At 38.1% G+C, this 18060-nt stretch overlaps 1 protein-coding gene and 1 long non-coding RNA gene across 2 annotated transcripts in view; one reads left to right on the top strand and one right to left on the bottom strand.

The window, feature by feature from the left end:
- Positions 1–2349: 2349 nt before the first annotated feature.
- LOC138854419 (uncharacterized) overlaps positions 2350–18060 on the bottom strand; it is a 152250-nt gene continuing 136539 nt past the window's right edge. The window contains exons 2-3 of the long non-coding RNA XR_011393621.1: positions 3193–3265; positions 2350–2368 (exon numbers count right to left, since the gene is read on the bottom strand). This is a non-coding gene — a long non-coding RNA (uncharacterized lncRNA). The remainder of the gene's footprint in view (positions 2369–3192; positions 3266–18060) is intronic.
- Positions 11882–18060, top strand: part of LOC128684439 (uncharacterized) — a 212970-nt gene continuing 206791 nt past the window's right edge. Inside the window, exon 1 of the mRNA XM_070097588.1 lies at positions 11882–12064. Coding sequence (XP_069953689.1) covers positions 11908–12064 — 157 coding nt within the window. The 5' untranslated portion in view covers positions 11882–11907. The remainder of the gene's footprint in view (positions 12065–18060) is intronic.

The raw sequence follows: 18060 nt of genomic DNA, 5'->3' as shown, positions 1-18060 counted from the left end.
GTCTACCTGTGTGTCTGTCTTTATATCTACCTGTGTGTCTGTCTGTCTACCTGTGTCTGTCTTTCTGTCTACCTGTGTGTCTTTCTACCTGTGTGTCTTTCTGTCTACCTGTGTGTCAGTCTTTCTGTCTACCTGTGTGTCTGTCTTTCTATCTACTTGTGTGTCTGTCTTTCTGTCTACCTGTGTTTCTCTTTCTGTCTACCTGTGTGTCTGTCTTTCTGTCTACCTGTGTCTGTCTTTCTGTCTACCTGTGTGTCTTTGTACCTGTGTGTCTTTCTGTCTACCTGTGTCTTTCTGTCTACCTGTGTGTCAGTCTTTCTGTCTACCTGTGTGTCTGTCTTTATATCTACCTGTGTGTCTGTCTACCTGTGTGTCTGTCTTTGTCTACCTGTGTCTGTCTTTCTGTCTACCTGTGTGTCTTTCTACCTGTGTGTCTTTCTGTCTACCTGTGTGTCTTTCTGTCTACCTGTGTGTCAGTCTTTCTGTCTACCTGTGTGTCTGTCTTTATATCTACCTGTGTGTCTGTCTACCTGTGTGTCTGTCTTTGTCTACCTGTGTCTGTCTTTCTGTCTCCCTGTGTGTCTTTCTCCCTGTGTGTCTTTCTGTCTACCTGTGTCTTTCTGTCTACCTGTGTGTCAGTCTTTCTGTCTACCTGTGTGTCTGTCTTTATATCTACCTGTGTGTCTTTCTGTCTACCTGTGTGTCTGTCTTTGTCTACCTGTGTCTGTCTTTCTGTCTACCTGTGTCTGTCTTTCTGTCTACCTGTGTGTCTGTCTTTGTCTACCTGTGTCTGTCTTTCTGTCTACCTGTGTCTGTCTTTCTGTCTACCTGTGTGTCAGTCTTTCTGTCTACCTGTGTGTCTGTCTTTATATCTACCTGTGTGTCTGTCTGTCTACCTGTGTGTCTGTCTTTGTCTACCTGTGTCTGTCTTTCTGTCTACCTGTGTGTCTGTCTTTATATCTACCTGTGTGTCTGTCTTTGTCTACCTGTGTGTCTGTCTTTATATCTACCTGTGTGTCAGTCTTTCTGTCTACCTGTGTGTCTGTCTTTGTCTACCTGTGTGTCTTTCTGTCTACCTGTGTGTCAGTCTTTCTGTCTACCTGTGTGTCTGTCTTTATATCTACCTGTGTGTCTGTCTACCTGTGTGTCTGTCTTTGTCTACCTGTGTCAGTCTTTCTGTCTACCTGTGTGTCTGTCTGTCTACCTGTGTCTGTCTGTCTACCTGTGTGTCTGTCTTTCTGTCTACCTGTGTCTGTCTTTCTGTCTACCTGTGTCTGTCTTTCTGTCTACCTGTGTCTGTCTTTCTGTCTACCTGTGTGTCTTTCTGTCTACCTGTGTCTGTCTTTCTGTCTACCTGTGTCTGTCTTTCTGTCTACCTGTGTGTCTTTCTGTCTACCTGTGTGTCTGTCTACCTGTGTCTGTCTTTCTGTCTACCTGTGTGTCAGTCTTTCTGTCTACCTGTGTGTCTGTCTTTATTTCTACCTGTGTGTCTGTCTTTATATCTACCTGTGTGTCTGTCTTTCTGTCTACCTGTGTGTCTGTCTTTATATCTACCTGTGTGTCTGTCTTTATATCTACCTGTGTGTCTGTCTTTATATCTACCTGTGTGTCTGTCTTTGTCTACCTGTGTGTCTGTCTTTATATCTACCTGTGTGTCTGTCTTTATATCTACCTGTGTGTCAGTCTTTCTGTCTACCTGTGTGTCTGTCTTTATATCTACCTGTGTGTCTGTCTTTCTGTCTACCTGTGTGTCTGTCTTTATATCTACCTGTGTGTCAGTCTTTCTGTCTACCTGTGTGTCTGTCTTTATATCTACCTGTGTGTCTGTCTGTCTACCTGTGTGTCTGTCTTTATATCTACCTGTGTATCTGTCTTTATATCTACCTGTGTGTCTGTCTGTCTACCTGTGTGTCTGTCTTTATATCTACCTGTGTGTCTGTCTGTCTACCTGTGTGTCTGTCTTTGTCTACCTGTGTCTGTCTTTCTGTCTACCTGTGTCTGTCTTTCTGTCTACCTGTGTGTCTGTCTTTCTGTCTACCTGTGTCTGTCTTTCTGTCTACCTGTGTGTCTGTCTGTCTACCTGTGTGTCTGTCTTTATATCTACCTGTGTGTCTGTCTTTATATCTACCTGTGTGTCTGTCTGTCTACCTGTGTGTCTGTCTTTATATCTACCTGTGTGTCTGTCTGTCTACCTGTGTGTCTGTCTTTGTCTACCTGTGTCTGTCTTTCTGTCTACCTGTGTCTGTCTTTCTGTCTACCTGTGTGTCTGTCTTTCTGTCTACCTGTGTCTGTCTTTCTGTCTACCTGTGTGTCTGTCTGTCTACCTGTGTGTCTGTCTTTGTCTACCTGTGTCTGTCTTTCTGTCTACCTGTGTCTGTCTTTCTGTCTACCTGTGTGTCTGTCTTTATATCTACCTGTGTGTCTGTCTTTCTGTCTACCTGTGTGTCTGTCTTTATATCTACCTGTGTGTCTGTCTTTATATCTACCTGTGTGTCTGTCTTTCTGTCTACCTGTGTGTCTGTCTTTATATCTACCTGTGTGTCTGTCTTTCTGTCTACCTGTGTCTGTCTTTATATCTACCTGTGTGTCTGTCTTTATATCTACCTGTGTGTCTGTCTTTCTGTCTACCTGTGTGTCTGTCTTTATATCTACCTGTGTGTCAGTCTTTCTGTCTACCTGTGTGTCTGTCTTTATATCTACCTGTGTGTCTGTCTTTATATCTACCTGTGTGTCTGTCTTTATATCTACCTGTGTGTCTGTCTTTATATCTACCTGTGTGTCTGTCTTTATATCTACCTGTGTGTCTGTCTTTATATCTACCTGTGTGTCTGTCTTTATATCTACCTGTGTGTCTGTCTTTATATCTACCTGTGTGTCTGTCTTTATATCTACCTGTGTGTCTGTCTGTCTACCTGTGTGTCTGTCTTTGTCTACCTGTGTCTGTCTTTCTGTCTACCTGTGTCTGTCTTTGTCTACCTGTGTCTGTCTGTCTGTCTACCTGTGTGTCAGTCTTTCTGTCTACCTGTGTGTCTGTCTTTATATCTACCTGTGTGTCTGTCTTTATATCTACCTGTGTGTCTGTCTGTCTACCTGTGTCTGTCTTTGTCTACCTGTGTCTGTCTTTGTCTACCTGTGTCTGTCTTTCTGTCTACCTGTGTCTGTCTTTGTCTACCTGTCTGTCTTTCTGTCTACCTGTGTCTGTCTTTCTGTCTGCTTGTCTGTCTCAGAGCCACTCATTAACACTTAAACGGTACAAACAGTCTACCTGTGTCTGTCTTTCTGTCTACCTGTGTCTGTCTTTCTGTCTACCTGTGTCTGTCTTTCTGTCTACCTGTGTCTGTCTTTCTGTCTGCTTGTCTGTCTCAGAGCCACTCATTAACACTTAAACGGTCCAAACAGATTGACGTTCAAATCCGTAGTGCTCCAAACGTAGATCTACTTTTTTTTTTACATATTTTCGAACATAACAAAAAAAAACAAATGTAGATAAAAGTTTTTTTTACACATTTTCAAATGAAAAAAAAAATGGTGATCTACATTTTTTACATACTTTCAAATGTTGAAAAAACGTATATACGTTTGGACCATTTAAGGGTTAAGAGTGTAATTGGTCTTAAAAATGGCATATTAATAATGATAATAACACATTAATAATCACTGAAGAGCATTAAATGTGTATAAAACGTTAATATCGACATTTTGCTTAATCCATCTATGATTTTTTTTCAAAATTATATAATAAACATGCTACGTAACATAAAAACATAAATTAACAAATTTGAGATGTTTTTCTGGTCGGCTTGACAGAGGGAACAAAAACCATTCGTGTCCAGGCTGGTAACAACAACAGCAACAATGTTTGTTTACATAACTCGCAAATCTTCTACACTCTCATTCTCTCGTTTATTCATTTAATCTTGTTTACTCACCTCTCACTCTACATTAAGACTACAGATATTTTAAGGTAAGTAATGAGTGGACACGATTATTATATTATAGGTTAATAATAATATTATTATTAATATTAGTACATATGTATTATTGTAATAATAATAATTATTAGTATTATTAATATTATTATTAATTTAGGGCACTGGAGCACAGATCCACTGTATAGCACTTTGTCTGGATTTTTGGGGTTATCCTAGGTAATTTGTACTATGTATGATTACTTACGTGTGCCTGTGAGAGAGAGAGATACAGAGAGAGAGAGAGAGATACAGAGACAGCCACATTCAGTCACCCACCCACCCACCCACCTGGCCAACCAACCACCCTCCAGGCCAACCACCCGGCCACCCACAGACCTGGCCACCCAGCCAGCCAGCCGGAGACGTATTACACATGTTTCAGAGTTGTTTCTCTTTACTTAGGGTATAGGTTATGCAGAGGACCCCCGCCTAACGATCAGCTCCCAACTCGACCAATTATGTAAGTGTATTTTTGTAAGTGCTTTTGTAGGTGTATTTTTGGGGGTCTGAAACGGACTAATCTAATTCACAATATTCCTTATGGGAACAAATTCGGTCTATAATGGCACCCAAACAGACTTCTGGATTGACATAATATCGTTAGGCGGGGGTCCACTGTACTACATTCTGTCAGGATGACACTACCAATGGTATTCTTCCATTCCACTGTGTCGACAATACATAAAGATAATAGTAACATATGATACTGTATGTGATGTAAAATATACAATACATATCACTACCATGTATACATTATATACAGTACATAAATAATTAAAATATAACAATAGAAGTAAATTATGGTAAAAAGAATGAAATAATGATTGTACATTACATTACAGTACTATGTAAGTAGTTTATATAGGAAAGGTTTGACATTATGCCCTACCCAGTATGTCGGCAATTTTCAAAGGTTCGACTTGCATCCATTTTGACTTACGACTGGTTGGTCGGAACCAAGCTTGGTCGTAAGTCGGATGGTACCTGTATAGTATATGTGTATAATGTTTATTTGTTTGTTTCAGGATTTATTTTCAATAATAGTTGTAAAGATTATTTTTATAAGGTTAATTTAGAATTCATTGGTCCTTTCTTTGTAATTGTTAAATAATTTTGTATCACTGCATTTGCATATCTTGTGTATTTGTTTTATAGCAGAGAGTATGATAGCTTGTATTTATATAACCTCTAATATTGTTTTATAGCAGAGAGTATGATAGCTTGTATTTATATAACCTCTAATATTGTTTTATAACAGAGAGTATGATAGCTTGTATTTATATAACCTCTAATATTGTTATATAACAGTGAGTATGATAGCTTGTATTTATATAACCTCTAATATTGTTATATAACAGTGAGTATGATAGCTTGTATTTATATAACCTCTAATATTGTTATATAACAGAGAGTATGATAGCTTGTATTTATATAACATCTAATATTGTTATATAACAGTGAGTATGATAGCTTGTATTTATATAACCTCTAATATTGTTATATAACAGTGAGTATGATAGCTTGTATTTATATAACCTCTAATATTGTTTTATAACAGAGTATGATAGCTTGTATTTATATAACCTCTAATATTGTTATATAACAGAGAGTATGATAGCTTGTATTTATATAACCTCTAATATTGTTTTATAACAGAGTATGATAGCTTGTATTTATATAACCTCTAATATTGTTTTATAACAGAGAGTATGATAGCTTGTATTTATATAACCTCTAATATTGTTATATAACAGAGTATGATAGCTTGTATTTATATAACCTCTAATATTGTTATATAACAGAGAGTATGATAGCTTGTATTTATATAACCTCTAATATTGTTTTATAACAGAGAGTATGATAGCTTGTATTTATATAACCTCTAATATTGTTATATAACAGAGTATGATAGCTTGTATTTATATAACCTCTAATATTGTTATATAACAGAGAGTATGATAGCTTGTATTTATATAACCTCTAATATTGTTTTATAACAGAGTATGATAGCTTGTATTTATATAACCTCTAATATTGTTATATAACAGAGTATGATAGCTTGTATTTATATAACATCTAATATTGTTATATAACAGAGTATGATAGCTTGTATTTATATAACCTCTAATATTGTTTTATAACAGAGTATGATAGCTTGTATTTATATAACCTCTAATATTGTTATATAACAGAGTATGATAGCTTGTATTTATATAACCTCTAATATTGTTATATAACAGAGTATGATAGCTTGTATTTATATAACCTCTAATATTGTTTTATAACAGAGTATGATAGCTTGTATTTATATAACCTCTAATATTGTTATATAACAGAGTATGATAGCTTGTATTTATATAACCTCTAATATTGTTATATAACAGAGAGTATGATAGCTTGTATTTATATAACCTCTAATATTGTTATATAACAGAGAGTATGATAGCTTGTATTTATATAACCTCTAATATTGTTATATAACAGAGAGTATGATAGCTTGTATTTATATAACCTCTAATATTGTTTTATAACAGAGTATGATAGCTTGTATTTATATAACCTCTAATATTGTTATATAACAGAGAGTATGATAGCTTGTATTTATATAACCTCTAATATTGTTTTATAACAGAGTATGATAGCTTGTATTTATATAACCTCTAATATTGTTATATAACAGAGTATGATAGCTTGTATTTATATAACCTCTAATATTGTTATATAACAGAGAGTATGATAGCTTGTATTTATATAACCTCTAATATTGTTATATAACAGAGAGTATGATAGCTTGTATTTATATAACCTCTAATATTGTTATATAACAGAGAGTATGATAGCTTGTATTTATATAACCTCTAATATTGTTATATAACAGAGAGTATGATAGCTTGTATTTATATAACCTCTAATATTGTTATATAACAGAGAGTATGATAGCTTGTATTTATATAACCTCTAATATTGTTATATAACAGAGAGTATGATAGCTTGTATTTATATAACCTCTAATATTGTTATATAACAGAGAGTATGATAGCTTGTATTTATATAACCTCTAATATTGTTATATAACAGAGAGTATGATAGCTTGTATTTATATAACCTCTAATATTGTTTTATAACAGAGTATGATAGCTTGTATTTATATAACCTCTAATATTGTTATATAACAGAGTATGATAGCTTGTATTTATATAACCTCTAATATTGTTATATAACAGAGAGTATGATAGCTTGTATTTATATAACCTCTAATATTGTTATATAACAGAGAGTATGATAGCTTGTATTTATATAACCTCTAATATTGTTATATAACAGAGTATGATAGCTTGTATTTATATAACCTCTAATATTGTTATATAACAGAGTATGATAGCTTGTATTTATATAACATCTAATATTGTTATATAACAGAGTATGATAGCTTGTATTTATATAACCTCTAATATTGTTATATAACAGAGTATGATAGCTTGTATTTATATAACCTCTAATATTGTTATATAACAGAGTATGATAGCTTGTATTTATATAACATCTAATATTGTTATATAACAGAGTATGATAGCTTGTATTTATATAACATCTAATATTGTTATATAACAGAGAGTATGATAGCTTGTATTTATATAACCTCTAATATTGTTATATAACAGAGAGTATGATAGCTTGTATTTATATAACATCTAATATTGTTATATAACAGAGTATGATAGCTTGTATTTATATAACATCTAATATTGTTATATAACAGAGAGTATGATAGCTTGTATTTATATAACCTCTAATATTGTTATATAACAGAGTATGATAGCTTGTATTTATATAACATCTAATATTGTTATATAACAGAGTATGATAGCTTGTATTTATATAACCTCTAATATTGTTATATAACAGAGTATGATAGCTTGTATTTATTTATTTATTTTTTTTTTTCAACAAGTTGGCCGTCTCCCACCGAGGCGGGGTGACCCACCGAGGCAGGGTGACCCACCGAGGCAGGGTGACCCACCGAGGCAGGGTGACCCACCGAGGCAGGGTGACCCACCGAGGCAGGGTGACCCACCGAGGCAGGGTGACCCACCGAGGCAGGGTGACCCACCGAGGCAGGGTGACCCACCGAGGCAGGGTGACCCACCGAGGCAGGGTGACCCACCGAGGCAGGGTGACCCACCGAGGCAGGGTGACCCACCGAGGCAGGGTGACCCACCGAGGCAGGGTGACCCACCGAGGCAGGGTGACCCACCGAGGCAGGGTGACCCACCGAGGCAGGGTGACCCACCGAGGCAGGGTGACCCACCGAGGCAGGGTGACCCACCGAGGCAGGGTGACCCACCGAGGCAGGGTGACCCAAAAAAGAAAGAAAATCCCCAAAAAGAAAATACTTTCATCATCATTCAACACTTTCACCACACTCACACATTATCACTGTTTTTGCAGAGGTGCTCAGAATACAACAGTTTAGATGTATACACATATAAAGATACACAACATATCCCTCCAAACTGCCAATATCCCAAACCCCTCCTTTAAAGTGCAGGCATTGTACTTCCCATTTCCAGGACTCAAGTCCGACTATATGAAAATAACCGGTTTCCCTGAATCCCTTCACTAAATATTACCCTGCTCACACTCCAACAGATCGTCAGGTCCCAAGTATCATTCGTCTCCATTCACTCCTATCTAACATGCTCACGCACGCTTGCTGGAAGTCCAAGCCCCTCGCCCACAAAACCTCCTTTACCCCCTCTCTCCAACCCTTTCGAGGACGACCCCTACCCCTCCTTCCTTCCCCTATAGATTTATATCCTTTCCATGTCATTCTACTTTGATCCATTCTCTCTAAATGACCAAACCACCTCCACAACCCCTCTTCTGCCCTCTGACTAATGCTTTTATTAACTCCACACCTTCTCCTAATTTCCACACTCCGAATTTTCTGCATAATATTTACACCACACATTGCCCTTGGACAGAACATCTCCACTGCCTCCAACCGTCTCCTCGCTGCTGCATTTACCACCCTAGCTTCACACCCATATAAAAGTGTTGGTACTACTATACTTTCATACATTCCCTTCTTTGCCTCCATAGATAACGTTTTTTTTTCTCCACATATACCTCAATGCACCACTCACCTTTTTTCCCTCATCAATTCTGTGATTAACCTCATCCTTCATAAATCCATCCGCCGACACGTCAACTCCCAAGTATCTGAAAACATTCACTTCTTCCATACTCCTCCTCCCCAATTTGATATCCAATTTTTCTTTATCTAAATCATTTGATACCCTCATCACCTTACTCTTTTCTATCTTCACTTTCAACTTTCTACCTTTATACACATTCCCAAACTCATCCACTAACCTTTGCAATTTTTCTTTAGAATCTCCCATAAGCACAGTATCATCAGGAAAAAGTAACTGTGTCAGTTCCCATTTTGAATTTGATTCCCCATAATTTAATCCCACCCCTCTCCCCAACACCCTAGCATTTACTTCTTTTACAACCCCATCTATAAATATATTAAACAACCATGGTGACATTACACATCCCTGTCTAAGACCTACTTTTACCGGGAAGTATTCTCCCTCTCTTCTACACACCCTAACCTGAGCCTCACTATCCTCATAAAAACTCTTAACAGCATTTAGTAACTTACCACCTATTCCATATACTTGCAACATCTGCCACATTGCTCCTCTATCCACTCTATCATATGCCTTTTCTAAATCCATAAATGCAATAAAAACTTCCCTACCTTTATCTAAATACTGTTCACATATATGCTTCAATGTAAACACTTGATCTACACATCCCCTACCCACTCTGAAACCTCCTTGCTCATCCGCAATCCTACATTCTGTCTTTCCTCTAATTCTTTCAATTATAACCCTACCATATACTTTTCCTGGTATACTCAGTAAACTTATTCCTCTATAATTTTTACAATCTCTTTTGTCCCCTTTCCCTTTATATAAAGGGATTATACATGCTCTCCACCAATCCCTAGGTACCTTCCCCTCTTTCATACATTTATTAAACAAAAGTACCAACCACTCCAACACTATATCCCCCCCCCCCCTGCTTTTAACATTTCTGTCATGATCCCATCAGTTCCAGCTGCTTTACCCCCTTTCATTCTACGTAATGCCTCACATACCTCCCCCACACTTACATTCTGCTCTTCTTCACTCCTAAAAGATGGTATACCTCCCTGTCCAGTGCATGAAATTACCGCCTCCCTTTCTTCCTCAACATTTAAAAGTTCCTCAAAATATTCTCGCCATCTACCTAATACCTCCCTTTCCCCATCTACTAACTCCCCTACTCTGTTTTTAACTGACAAATCCATACTTTCCCTAGGCTTTCTTAACTTGTTGAACTCACTTAAAAATTTTTTCTTATTTTCATTAAAATTTCTTAACAGTGCCTCTCCCACTCTATCATCTGCTCTCCTTTTGCACTCTCTCACCACTCTCTTCACCTTTCTTTTACTCTCCATATACTCTGCTCTTCTTATAACACTTCTGCTTTGTAAAAACCTCTCATAAGCTACCTTTTTCTCTTTTATCACACCCTTTACTTCATCATTCCACCAATCACTCCTCTTTCCTCCTGCCCCCACCCTCCTATAACCACAAACTTCTGCCCCACATTCTAATACTGCATTTTTAAAACTATTCCAACCCTCTTCAACCCCCCCCCCCCCTACTACTCATCTTTGCACTAGCCCACCTTTCTGCCAATAGTCGCTTATATCTCACCCGAACTTCCTCCTCCCTTAGTTTATACACTTTCACCTCCCTCTTACTTGTTGTTGCCACCTTCCTCTTTTCCCATCTACCTCTTACTCTAACTGTAGCTACAACTAAATAATGATCCGATATATCAGTTGCCCCTCTATAAACATGTACATCCTGGAGCCTACCCATCAACCTTTTATCCACCAATACATAATCTAACAAACTACTTGTATTTATATAACCTCTAATATTGTTTTATAACAGAGTATGATAGCTTGTATTTATATAACCTCTAATATTGTTATATAACAGAGAGTATGATAGCTTGTATTTATATAACCTCTAATATTGTTATATAACAGAGAGTATGATAGCTTGTATTTATATAACCTCTAATATTGTTATATAACAGAGAGTATGATAGCTTGTATTTATATAACATCTAATATTGTTATATAACAGAGTATGATAGCTTGTATTTATATAACCTCTAATATTGTTATATAACAGAGAGTATGATAGCTTGTATTTATATAACATCTAATATTGTTATATAACAGAGTATGATAGCTTGTATTTATATAACCTCTAATATTGTTATATAACAGAGAGTATGATAGCTTGTATTTATATAACATCTAATATTGTTATATAACAGAGTATGATAGCTTGTATTTATATAACCTCTAATATTGTTATATAACAGTGAGTATAATAGCTTGTATTTATATAACCTCTAATATTGTTATATAACAGAGAGTATGATAGCTTGTATTTATATAACCTCTAATATTGTTATATAACAGAGAGTATGATAGCTTGTATTTATATAACCTCTAATATTGTTATATAACAGTGAGTATGATAGCTTGTATTTATATAACCTCTAATATTGTTATATAACAGTGAGTATGATAGCTTGTATTTATATAACCTCTAATATTGTTATATAACAGTGAGTATAATAGCTTGTATTTATATAACCTCTAATATTGTTATATAACAGAGAGTATGATAGCTTGTATTTATATAACCTCTAATATTGTTTTATAACAGAGTATGATAGCTTGTATTTATATAACCTCTAATATTGTTATATAACAGAGTATGATAGCTTGTATTTATATAACCTCTAATATTGTTCTATTTATATAACCTCTAATATTGTTATATAACAGAGTATGATAGCTTGTATTTATATAACCTCTAATATTGTTCATTGTTTCATCAGGAAAGAAACTAAGAAGCATAAATGTTTAAAGACGGCAAAAACATCCACCAAACCAGGAACATCAAAAAAAACAGAAAAATCGAAGAAGGCAGTTCCATCAGACAAGTGTAAGTTATGTGTAACAACAGTTCCATCAGACAAGTGTAAGTTATGTGTAACAACAGTTCCATCAGACAAGTGTAAGTTATGTGTAACAACAGTTCCATCAGACAAGTGTAAGTTATGTGTAACAACAGTTCCATCAGACAAGTGTAAGTTATGTGTAACAACAGTTCCATCAGACAAGTGTAAGTTATGTGTAACAACAGTTCCATCAGACAAGTGTAAGTTATGTGTAACAACAGTTCCATCAGACAAGTGTAAGTTATGTGTAACAACAGTTCCATCAGACAAGTGTAAGTTATGTGTAACAACAGTTCCATCAGACAAGTGTAAGTTATGTGTAACAACAGTTCCATCAGACAAGTGTAAGTTATGTGTAACAACAGTTCCATCAGACAAGTGTAAGTTATGTGTAACAACAGTTCCATCAGACAAGTGTAAGTTATGTGTAACAACAGTTCCATCAGACAAGTGTAAGTTATGTGTAACAACAGTTCCATCAGACAAGTGTAAGTTATGTGTAACAACAGTAACTTCAGTAACACATATAAGATTTTCAGCGATGAAGTTATATTACGATGCTTTTTCAGGGTCTTGTAGCAAGTATAGTTAGCTCATTCTAGCTAGTCTTAATGTAATTTATGATTTGTCTCTCTCAGGTCTTGTAGCAAGTATAGTTAGCTCATTCTAGCTAGTCTTAATGTAATTTATTATTTGTCTCTCTCAGGTCTTGTAGCAAGTATAGTTAGCTCATTCTAGCTAGTCTTAATGTAATTTATTATTTGTCTCTCTCAGGTCTTGTAGCAAGTATAGTTAGCTCATTCTAGCTAGTCTTAATGTAATTTATTATTTGTCTCTCTCAGGTCTTGTAGCAAGTATAGTTAGCTCATTCTAGCTAGTCTTAATGTAATTTATTATTTGTCTCTCTCAGGTCTTGTTCTTACTTAAGGAAGCTTCCTCTCTCAGGTCTTGTTCTTACTTAAGAAGCTTCCTCTCTCAGGTCTTGTTCTTACTTAAGAAGCTTCCTCTCTCAGGTCTTGTTCTTACTTAAGAAGCTTCCTCTCTCAGGTCTTGTTCTTACTTAAGAAGCTTCCTCTCTCAGGTCTTGTCCTTACTTAAGAAGCTTCCTCTCTCAGGTCTTGTTCTTACTTAAGAAGCTTCCTCTCTCAGGTCTTGTTCTTACTTAAGAAGCTTCCTCTGTCAGGTCTTGTTCTTACTTAAGAAGCTTCCTCTGTCAGGTCTTGTTCTTATTTAAGAAGCTTCTTCTCTCAGGTCTTGTTCTTACTTAAGAAGCTTCCTCTGTCAGGTGTTGTTCTTACTTAAGAAGCTTCCTCTCTCAGGTCTTGTCCTTACTTAAGAAGCTTCCTCTCTCAGGTCTTGTTCTTACTTAAGAAGCTTCCTCTCTCAGGTCTTGTCCTTACTTAAGAAGCTTCCTCTCTCAGGTCTTGTCCTTACTTAAGGAAGCTTCCTCTCTCAGGTCTTGTCCTTACTTAAGGAAGCTTCCTCTCTCAGGTCTTGTTCTTACTTAAGAAGCTTCCTCTCTCAGGTCTTGTTCTTACTTAAGAAGCTTCCTCTCTCAGGTCTTGTCCTTACTTAAGGAAGCTTCCTCTCTCAGGTCTTGTTCTTACTTAAGGAAGCTTCCTCTCTCAGGTCTTGTCCTTACTTAAGAAGCTTTCTCTCTCAGGTCTTGTTCTTACTTAAGGAAGCTTCCTCTCTCAGGTCTTGTCCTTAAGGAAGCTTCCTCTCTCAGGTCTTGTCCTTACTTAAGAAGCTTTCTCTCTCAGGTCTTGTCCTTACTTAAGGAAGCTTCCTCTCTCAGGTCTTGTCCTTACTTAAGAAGCTTTCTCTCTCAGGTCTTGTCCTTACTTAAGGAAGCTTCCTCTCTCAGGTCTTGTCCTTACTTAAGGAAGCTTCCTCTCTCAGGTCTTGTCCTTACTTAAGAAGCTTTCTCTCTCAAGTCTTGTCCTTACTTAAGGAAGCTTCCTCTCTCAGGTCTTGTCCTTACTTAAGAAGCTTCCTCTCTCAGGTCTTGTCCTTACTTAAGGAAGCTTCCTCTCTCAGGTCTTGTCCTTACTTAAGGAAGCTTCCTCTCTCAGGTCTTGTCCTTACTTAAGGAAGCTTCCTCTCTCAGGTCTTGTCCTTACTTAAGAAGCTTCCTCTCTCAGGTCTTGTCCTTACTTAAGGAAGCTTCCTCTCTCAGGTCTTGTCCTTACTTAAGAAGCTTTCTCTCTCAGGTCTTGTCCTTACTTAAGGAAGCTTCCTCTCTCAGGTCTTGTCCTTACTTAAGAAGCTTTCTCTCTCAGGTCTTGTTCTTACTTAAGGAAGCTTCCTCTCTCAGGTCTTGTCCTTACTTAAGGAAGCTTCCTCTCTCAGGTCTTGTCCTTACTTAAGAAGCTTTCTCTCTCAGGTCTTGTCCTTACTTAAGGAAGCTTCCTCTCTCAGGTCTTGTCCTTACTTAAGAAGCTTTCTCTCTCAGGTCTTGTCCTTACTTAAGGAAGCTTCCTCTCTCAGGTCTTGTCCTTACTTAAGGAAGCTTCCTCTCTCAGGTCTTGTCCTTACTTAAGGAAGCTTCCTCTCTCAGGTCTTGTCCTTACTTAAGAAGCTTCCTCTCTCAGGTCTTGTCCTTACTTAAGGAAGCTTCCTCTCTCAGGTCTTGTCCTTACTTAAGGAAGCTTCCTCTCTCAGGTCTTGTCCTTACTTAAGAAGCTTTCTCTCTCAGGTCTTGTCCTTACTTAAGGAAGCTTCCTCTCTCAGGTCTTGTCCTTACTTAAGGAAGCTTCCTCTCTCAGGTCTTGTCCTTACTTAAGGAAGCTTCCTCTCTCAGGTCTTGTCCTTACTTAAGAAGCTTCCTCTCTCAGGTCTTGTCCTTACTTAAGGAAGCTTCCTCTCTCAGGTCTTGTCCTTACTTAAGAAGCTTCCTCTCTCAGGTCTTGTCCTTACTTAAGGAAGCTTCCTCTCTCAGGTCTTGTCCTTACTTAAGAAGCTTCCTCTCTCAGGTCTTGTCCTTACTTAAGAAGCTTCCTCTCTCAGGTCTTGTCCTTACTTAAGAAGCTTCCTCTCTCAGGTCTTGTCCTTACTTAAGGAAGCTTCCTCTCTCAGGTCTTGTCCTTACTTAAGGAAGCTTCCTCTCTCAGGTCTTGTCCTTACTTAAGAAGCTTTCTCTCTCAGGTCTTGTCCTTACTTAAGGAAGCTTCCTCTCTCAGGTCTTGTCCTTACTTAAGAAGCTTTCTCTCCCAGGTCTTGTCCTTACTTAAGGAAGCTTCCTCTCTCAGGTCTTGTCCTTACTTAAGAAGCTTCCTCTCTCAGGTCTTGTCCTTACTTAATGAAGCTTCCTCTCTCAAGTCTTGTCCTTAAGAAGCTTCCTCTCTCAGGTCTTGTCCTTACTTAAGCTTCCTCTCTCAGGTCTTGTCCTTACTTAAGGAAGCTTCCTCTCTCAGGTCTTGTCCTTACTTAAGAAGCTTCCTCTCTCAGGTCTTGTCCTTACTTAAGGAAGCTTCCTCTCTCAGGTCTTGTTCTTACTTAAGGAAGCTTCCTCTCTCAGGTCTTGTCCTTACTTAAGCTTCCTCTCTCAGGTCTTGTCCTTACTTAAGGAAGCTTCCTCTCTCAGGTCTTGTCCTTACTTAAGGAAGCTTCCTCTCTCAGGTCTTGTCCTTACTTAAGGAAGCTTCCTCTCTCAGGTCTTGTCCTTACTTAAGAAGCTTCCTCTCTCAGGTCTTGTCCTTACTTAAGGAAGCTTCCTCTCTCAGGTCTTGTCCTTACTTAAGCTTCCTCTCTCAGGTCTTGTCCTTACTTAAGAAGCTTCCTCTCTCAGGTCTTGTCCTTACTTAAGAAGCTTCCTCTCTCAGGTCTTGTCCTTACTTAAGCTTCCTCTCTCAGGTCTTGTCCTTACTTAAGAAGCTTCCTCTCTCAGGTCTTGTCCTTACTTAAGGAAGCTTCCTCTCTCAGGTCTTGTCCTTACTTAAGAAGCTTCCTCTCTCAGGTCTTGTCCTTACTTCCTCTCTCAAGGAAGCTTCCTCTCTCAGGTCTTTTCCTTACTTAAGGAAGCTTCCTCTCTCAGGTCTTGTCCTTACTTAAGAAGCTTCCTCTCTCAGGTCTTGTCCTTACTTAAGAAGCTTCCTCTCTCAGGTCTTGTCCTTACTTAAGGAAGCTTCCTCTCTCAGGTCTTGTCCTTACTTAAGAAGCTTCCTCTCTCAGGTCTTGTCCTTACTTAAGGAAGCTTCCTCTCTCAGGTCTTGTCCTTACTTAAGGAAGCTTCCTCTCTCAGGTCTTGTTCTTACTTAAGAAGCTTCCTCTCTCAGGTCTTGTCCTTACTTAAGAAGCTTCCTCTCTCAGGTCTTGTCCTTACTTAAGGAAGCTTCCTCTCTCAGGTCTTGTTCTTACTTAAGAAGCTTCCTCTCTCAGGTCTTGTCCTTACTTAAGAAGCTTCCTCTCTCAGGTCTTGTCCTTACTTAAGAAGCTTCCTCTCTCAGGTCTTGTTCTTACTTAAGAAGCTTCCTCTCTCAGGTCTTGTCCTTACTTAAGGAAGCTTCCTCTCTCAGGTCTTGTTCTTACTTAAGGAAGCTTCCTCTCTCAGGTCTTGTCCTTACTTAAGGAAGCTTCCTCTCTCAGGTCTTGTCCTTACTTAAGCTTCCTCTCTCAGGTCTTGTCCTTACTTAAGGAAGCTTCCTCTCTCAGGTTTTGTCCTTACTTAAGGAAACTTCCTCTCTCAGGTCTTGTCCTTACTTAAGGAAGCTTCCTCTCTCAGGTCTTGTCCTTACTTAAGGAAGCTTCCTCTCTCAGGTCTTGTCCTTACTTAAGAAGCTTCCTCTCTCAGGTCTTGTCCTTACTTAAGGAAGCTTCCTCTATCAGGTCTTGTTCTTACTTAAGAAGCTTCCTCTCTCAGGTCTTGTCCTTACTTAAGGAAGCTTCCTCTCTCAGGTCTTGTTCTTACTTAAGAAGCTTCCTCTCTCAGGTCTTGTCCTTACTTAAGGAAGCTTCCTCTCTCAGGTCTTGTTCTTACTTAAGAAGCTTCCTCTCTCAGGTCTTGTCCTTACTTAAGGAAGCTTCCTCTCTCAGGTCTTGTTCTTACTTAAGGAAGCTTCCTCTCTCAGGTCTTGTTCTTACTTAAGAAGCTTCCTCTGTCAGGTCTTGTCCTTACTTAAGAAAGCTTCCTCTCTCAGGTCTTGTCCTTACTTAAGGAAGCTTCCTCTGTCAGGTCTTGTCCTTACTTAAGGAAGCTTCCTCTCTCAGGTCTTGTCCTTACTTAAGGAAGCTTCCTCTGTCAGGTCTTGTCCTTACTTAAGGAGCTTCCTCTCTCAGGTCTTGTCCTTACTTAAGAAGCTTCCTCTCTCAGGTCTTGTCCTTACTTAAGGAAGCTTCCTCTCAGGTCTTGTCCTTACTTAAGGAAGCTTCCCCTCTCAGGTCTTGTCCTTACTTAAGGAGCTTCCTCTCTCAGGTCTTGTCCTTACTTAAGGAAGCTTCCCCTCTCAGGTCTTGTCCTTACTTAAGGAGCTTCCTCTCTCAGGTCTTGTCCTTACTTAAGGAGCTTCCTCTCTCAGGTCTTGTCCTTACTTAAGGAAGTTTCCTCTCTCAGGTCTTGTCCTTACTTAAGCTTCCTCTCTCAGGTCTTTTCCTTACTTAAGAAGCTTCCTCTCTCATGTCTTGTCCTTACTTAAGGAAGCTTCCCCTCTCAGGTCTTGTCCTTAAGGAAGCTTCCTCTCTCAGATCTTGTCCTTACTTTAGAAGCTTCCTCTCTCAGGTCTTGTCCTTACTTAAGAAGCTTCCTCTCTCAGGTCTTGTCCTTACTTAAGGAAGCTTCCTCTCTCAGGTCTTGACCTTACTTAAGGAAGCTTCCTCTCTCAGGTCTTGTCCTTATTTAAGCTTCCTCTCTCAGGTCTTGTCCTTACTTAAGGAAGCTTCCTCTCTCAGGTCTTGTCCTTACTTCAGCTTCCTCTCTCAGGTCTTGTCCTTAAGCTTCCTCTCTCAGGTCTTGTCGTTACTTAAGAAGCTTCCTCTCTCAGGT

Source organism: Cherax quadricarinatus, chromosome 4 (assembly GCF_038502225.1).
Source record: "Cherax quadricarinatus isolate ZL_2023a chromosome 4, ASM3850222v1, whole genome shotgun sequence".
NCBI lineage: Eukaryota > Metazoa > Arthropoda > Malacostraca > Decapoda > Parastacidae > Cherax > Cherax quadricarinatus.
Note: the sequence above shows the minus strand (reverse complement) of the source record. Positions and strands in the feature narration are given on the sequence as shown.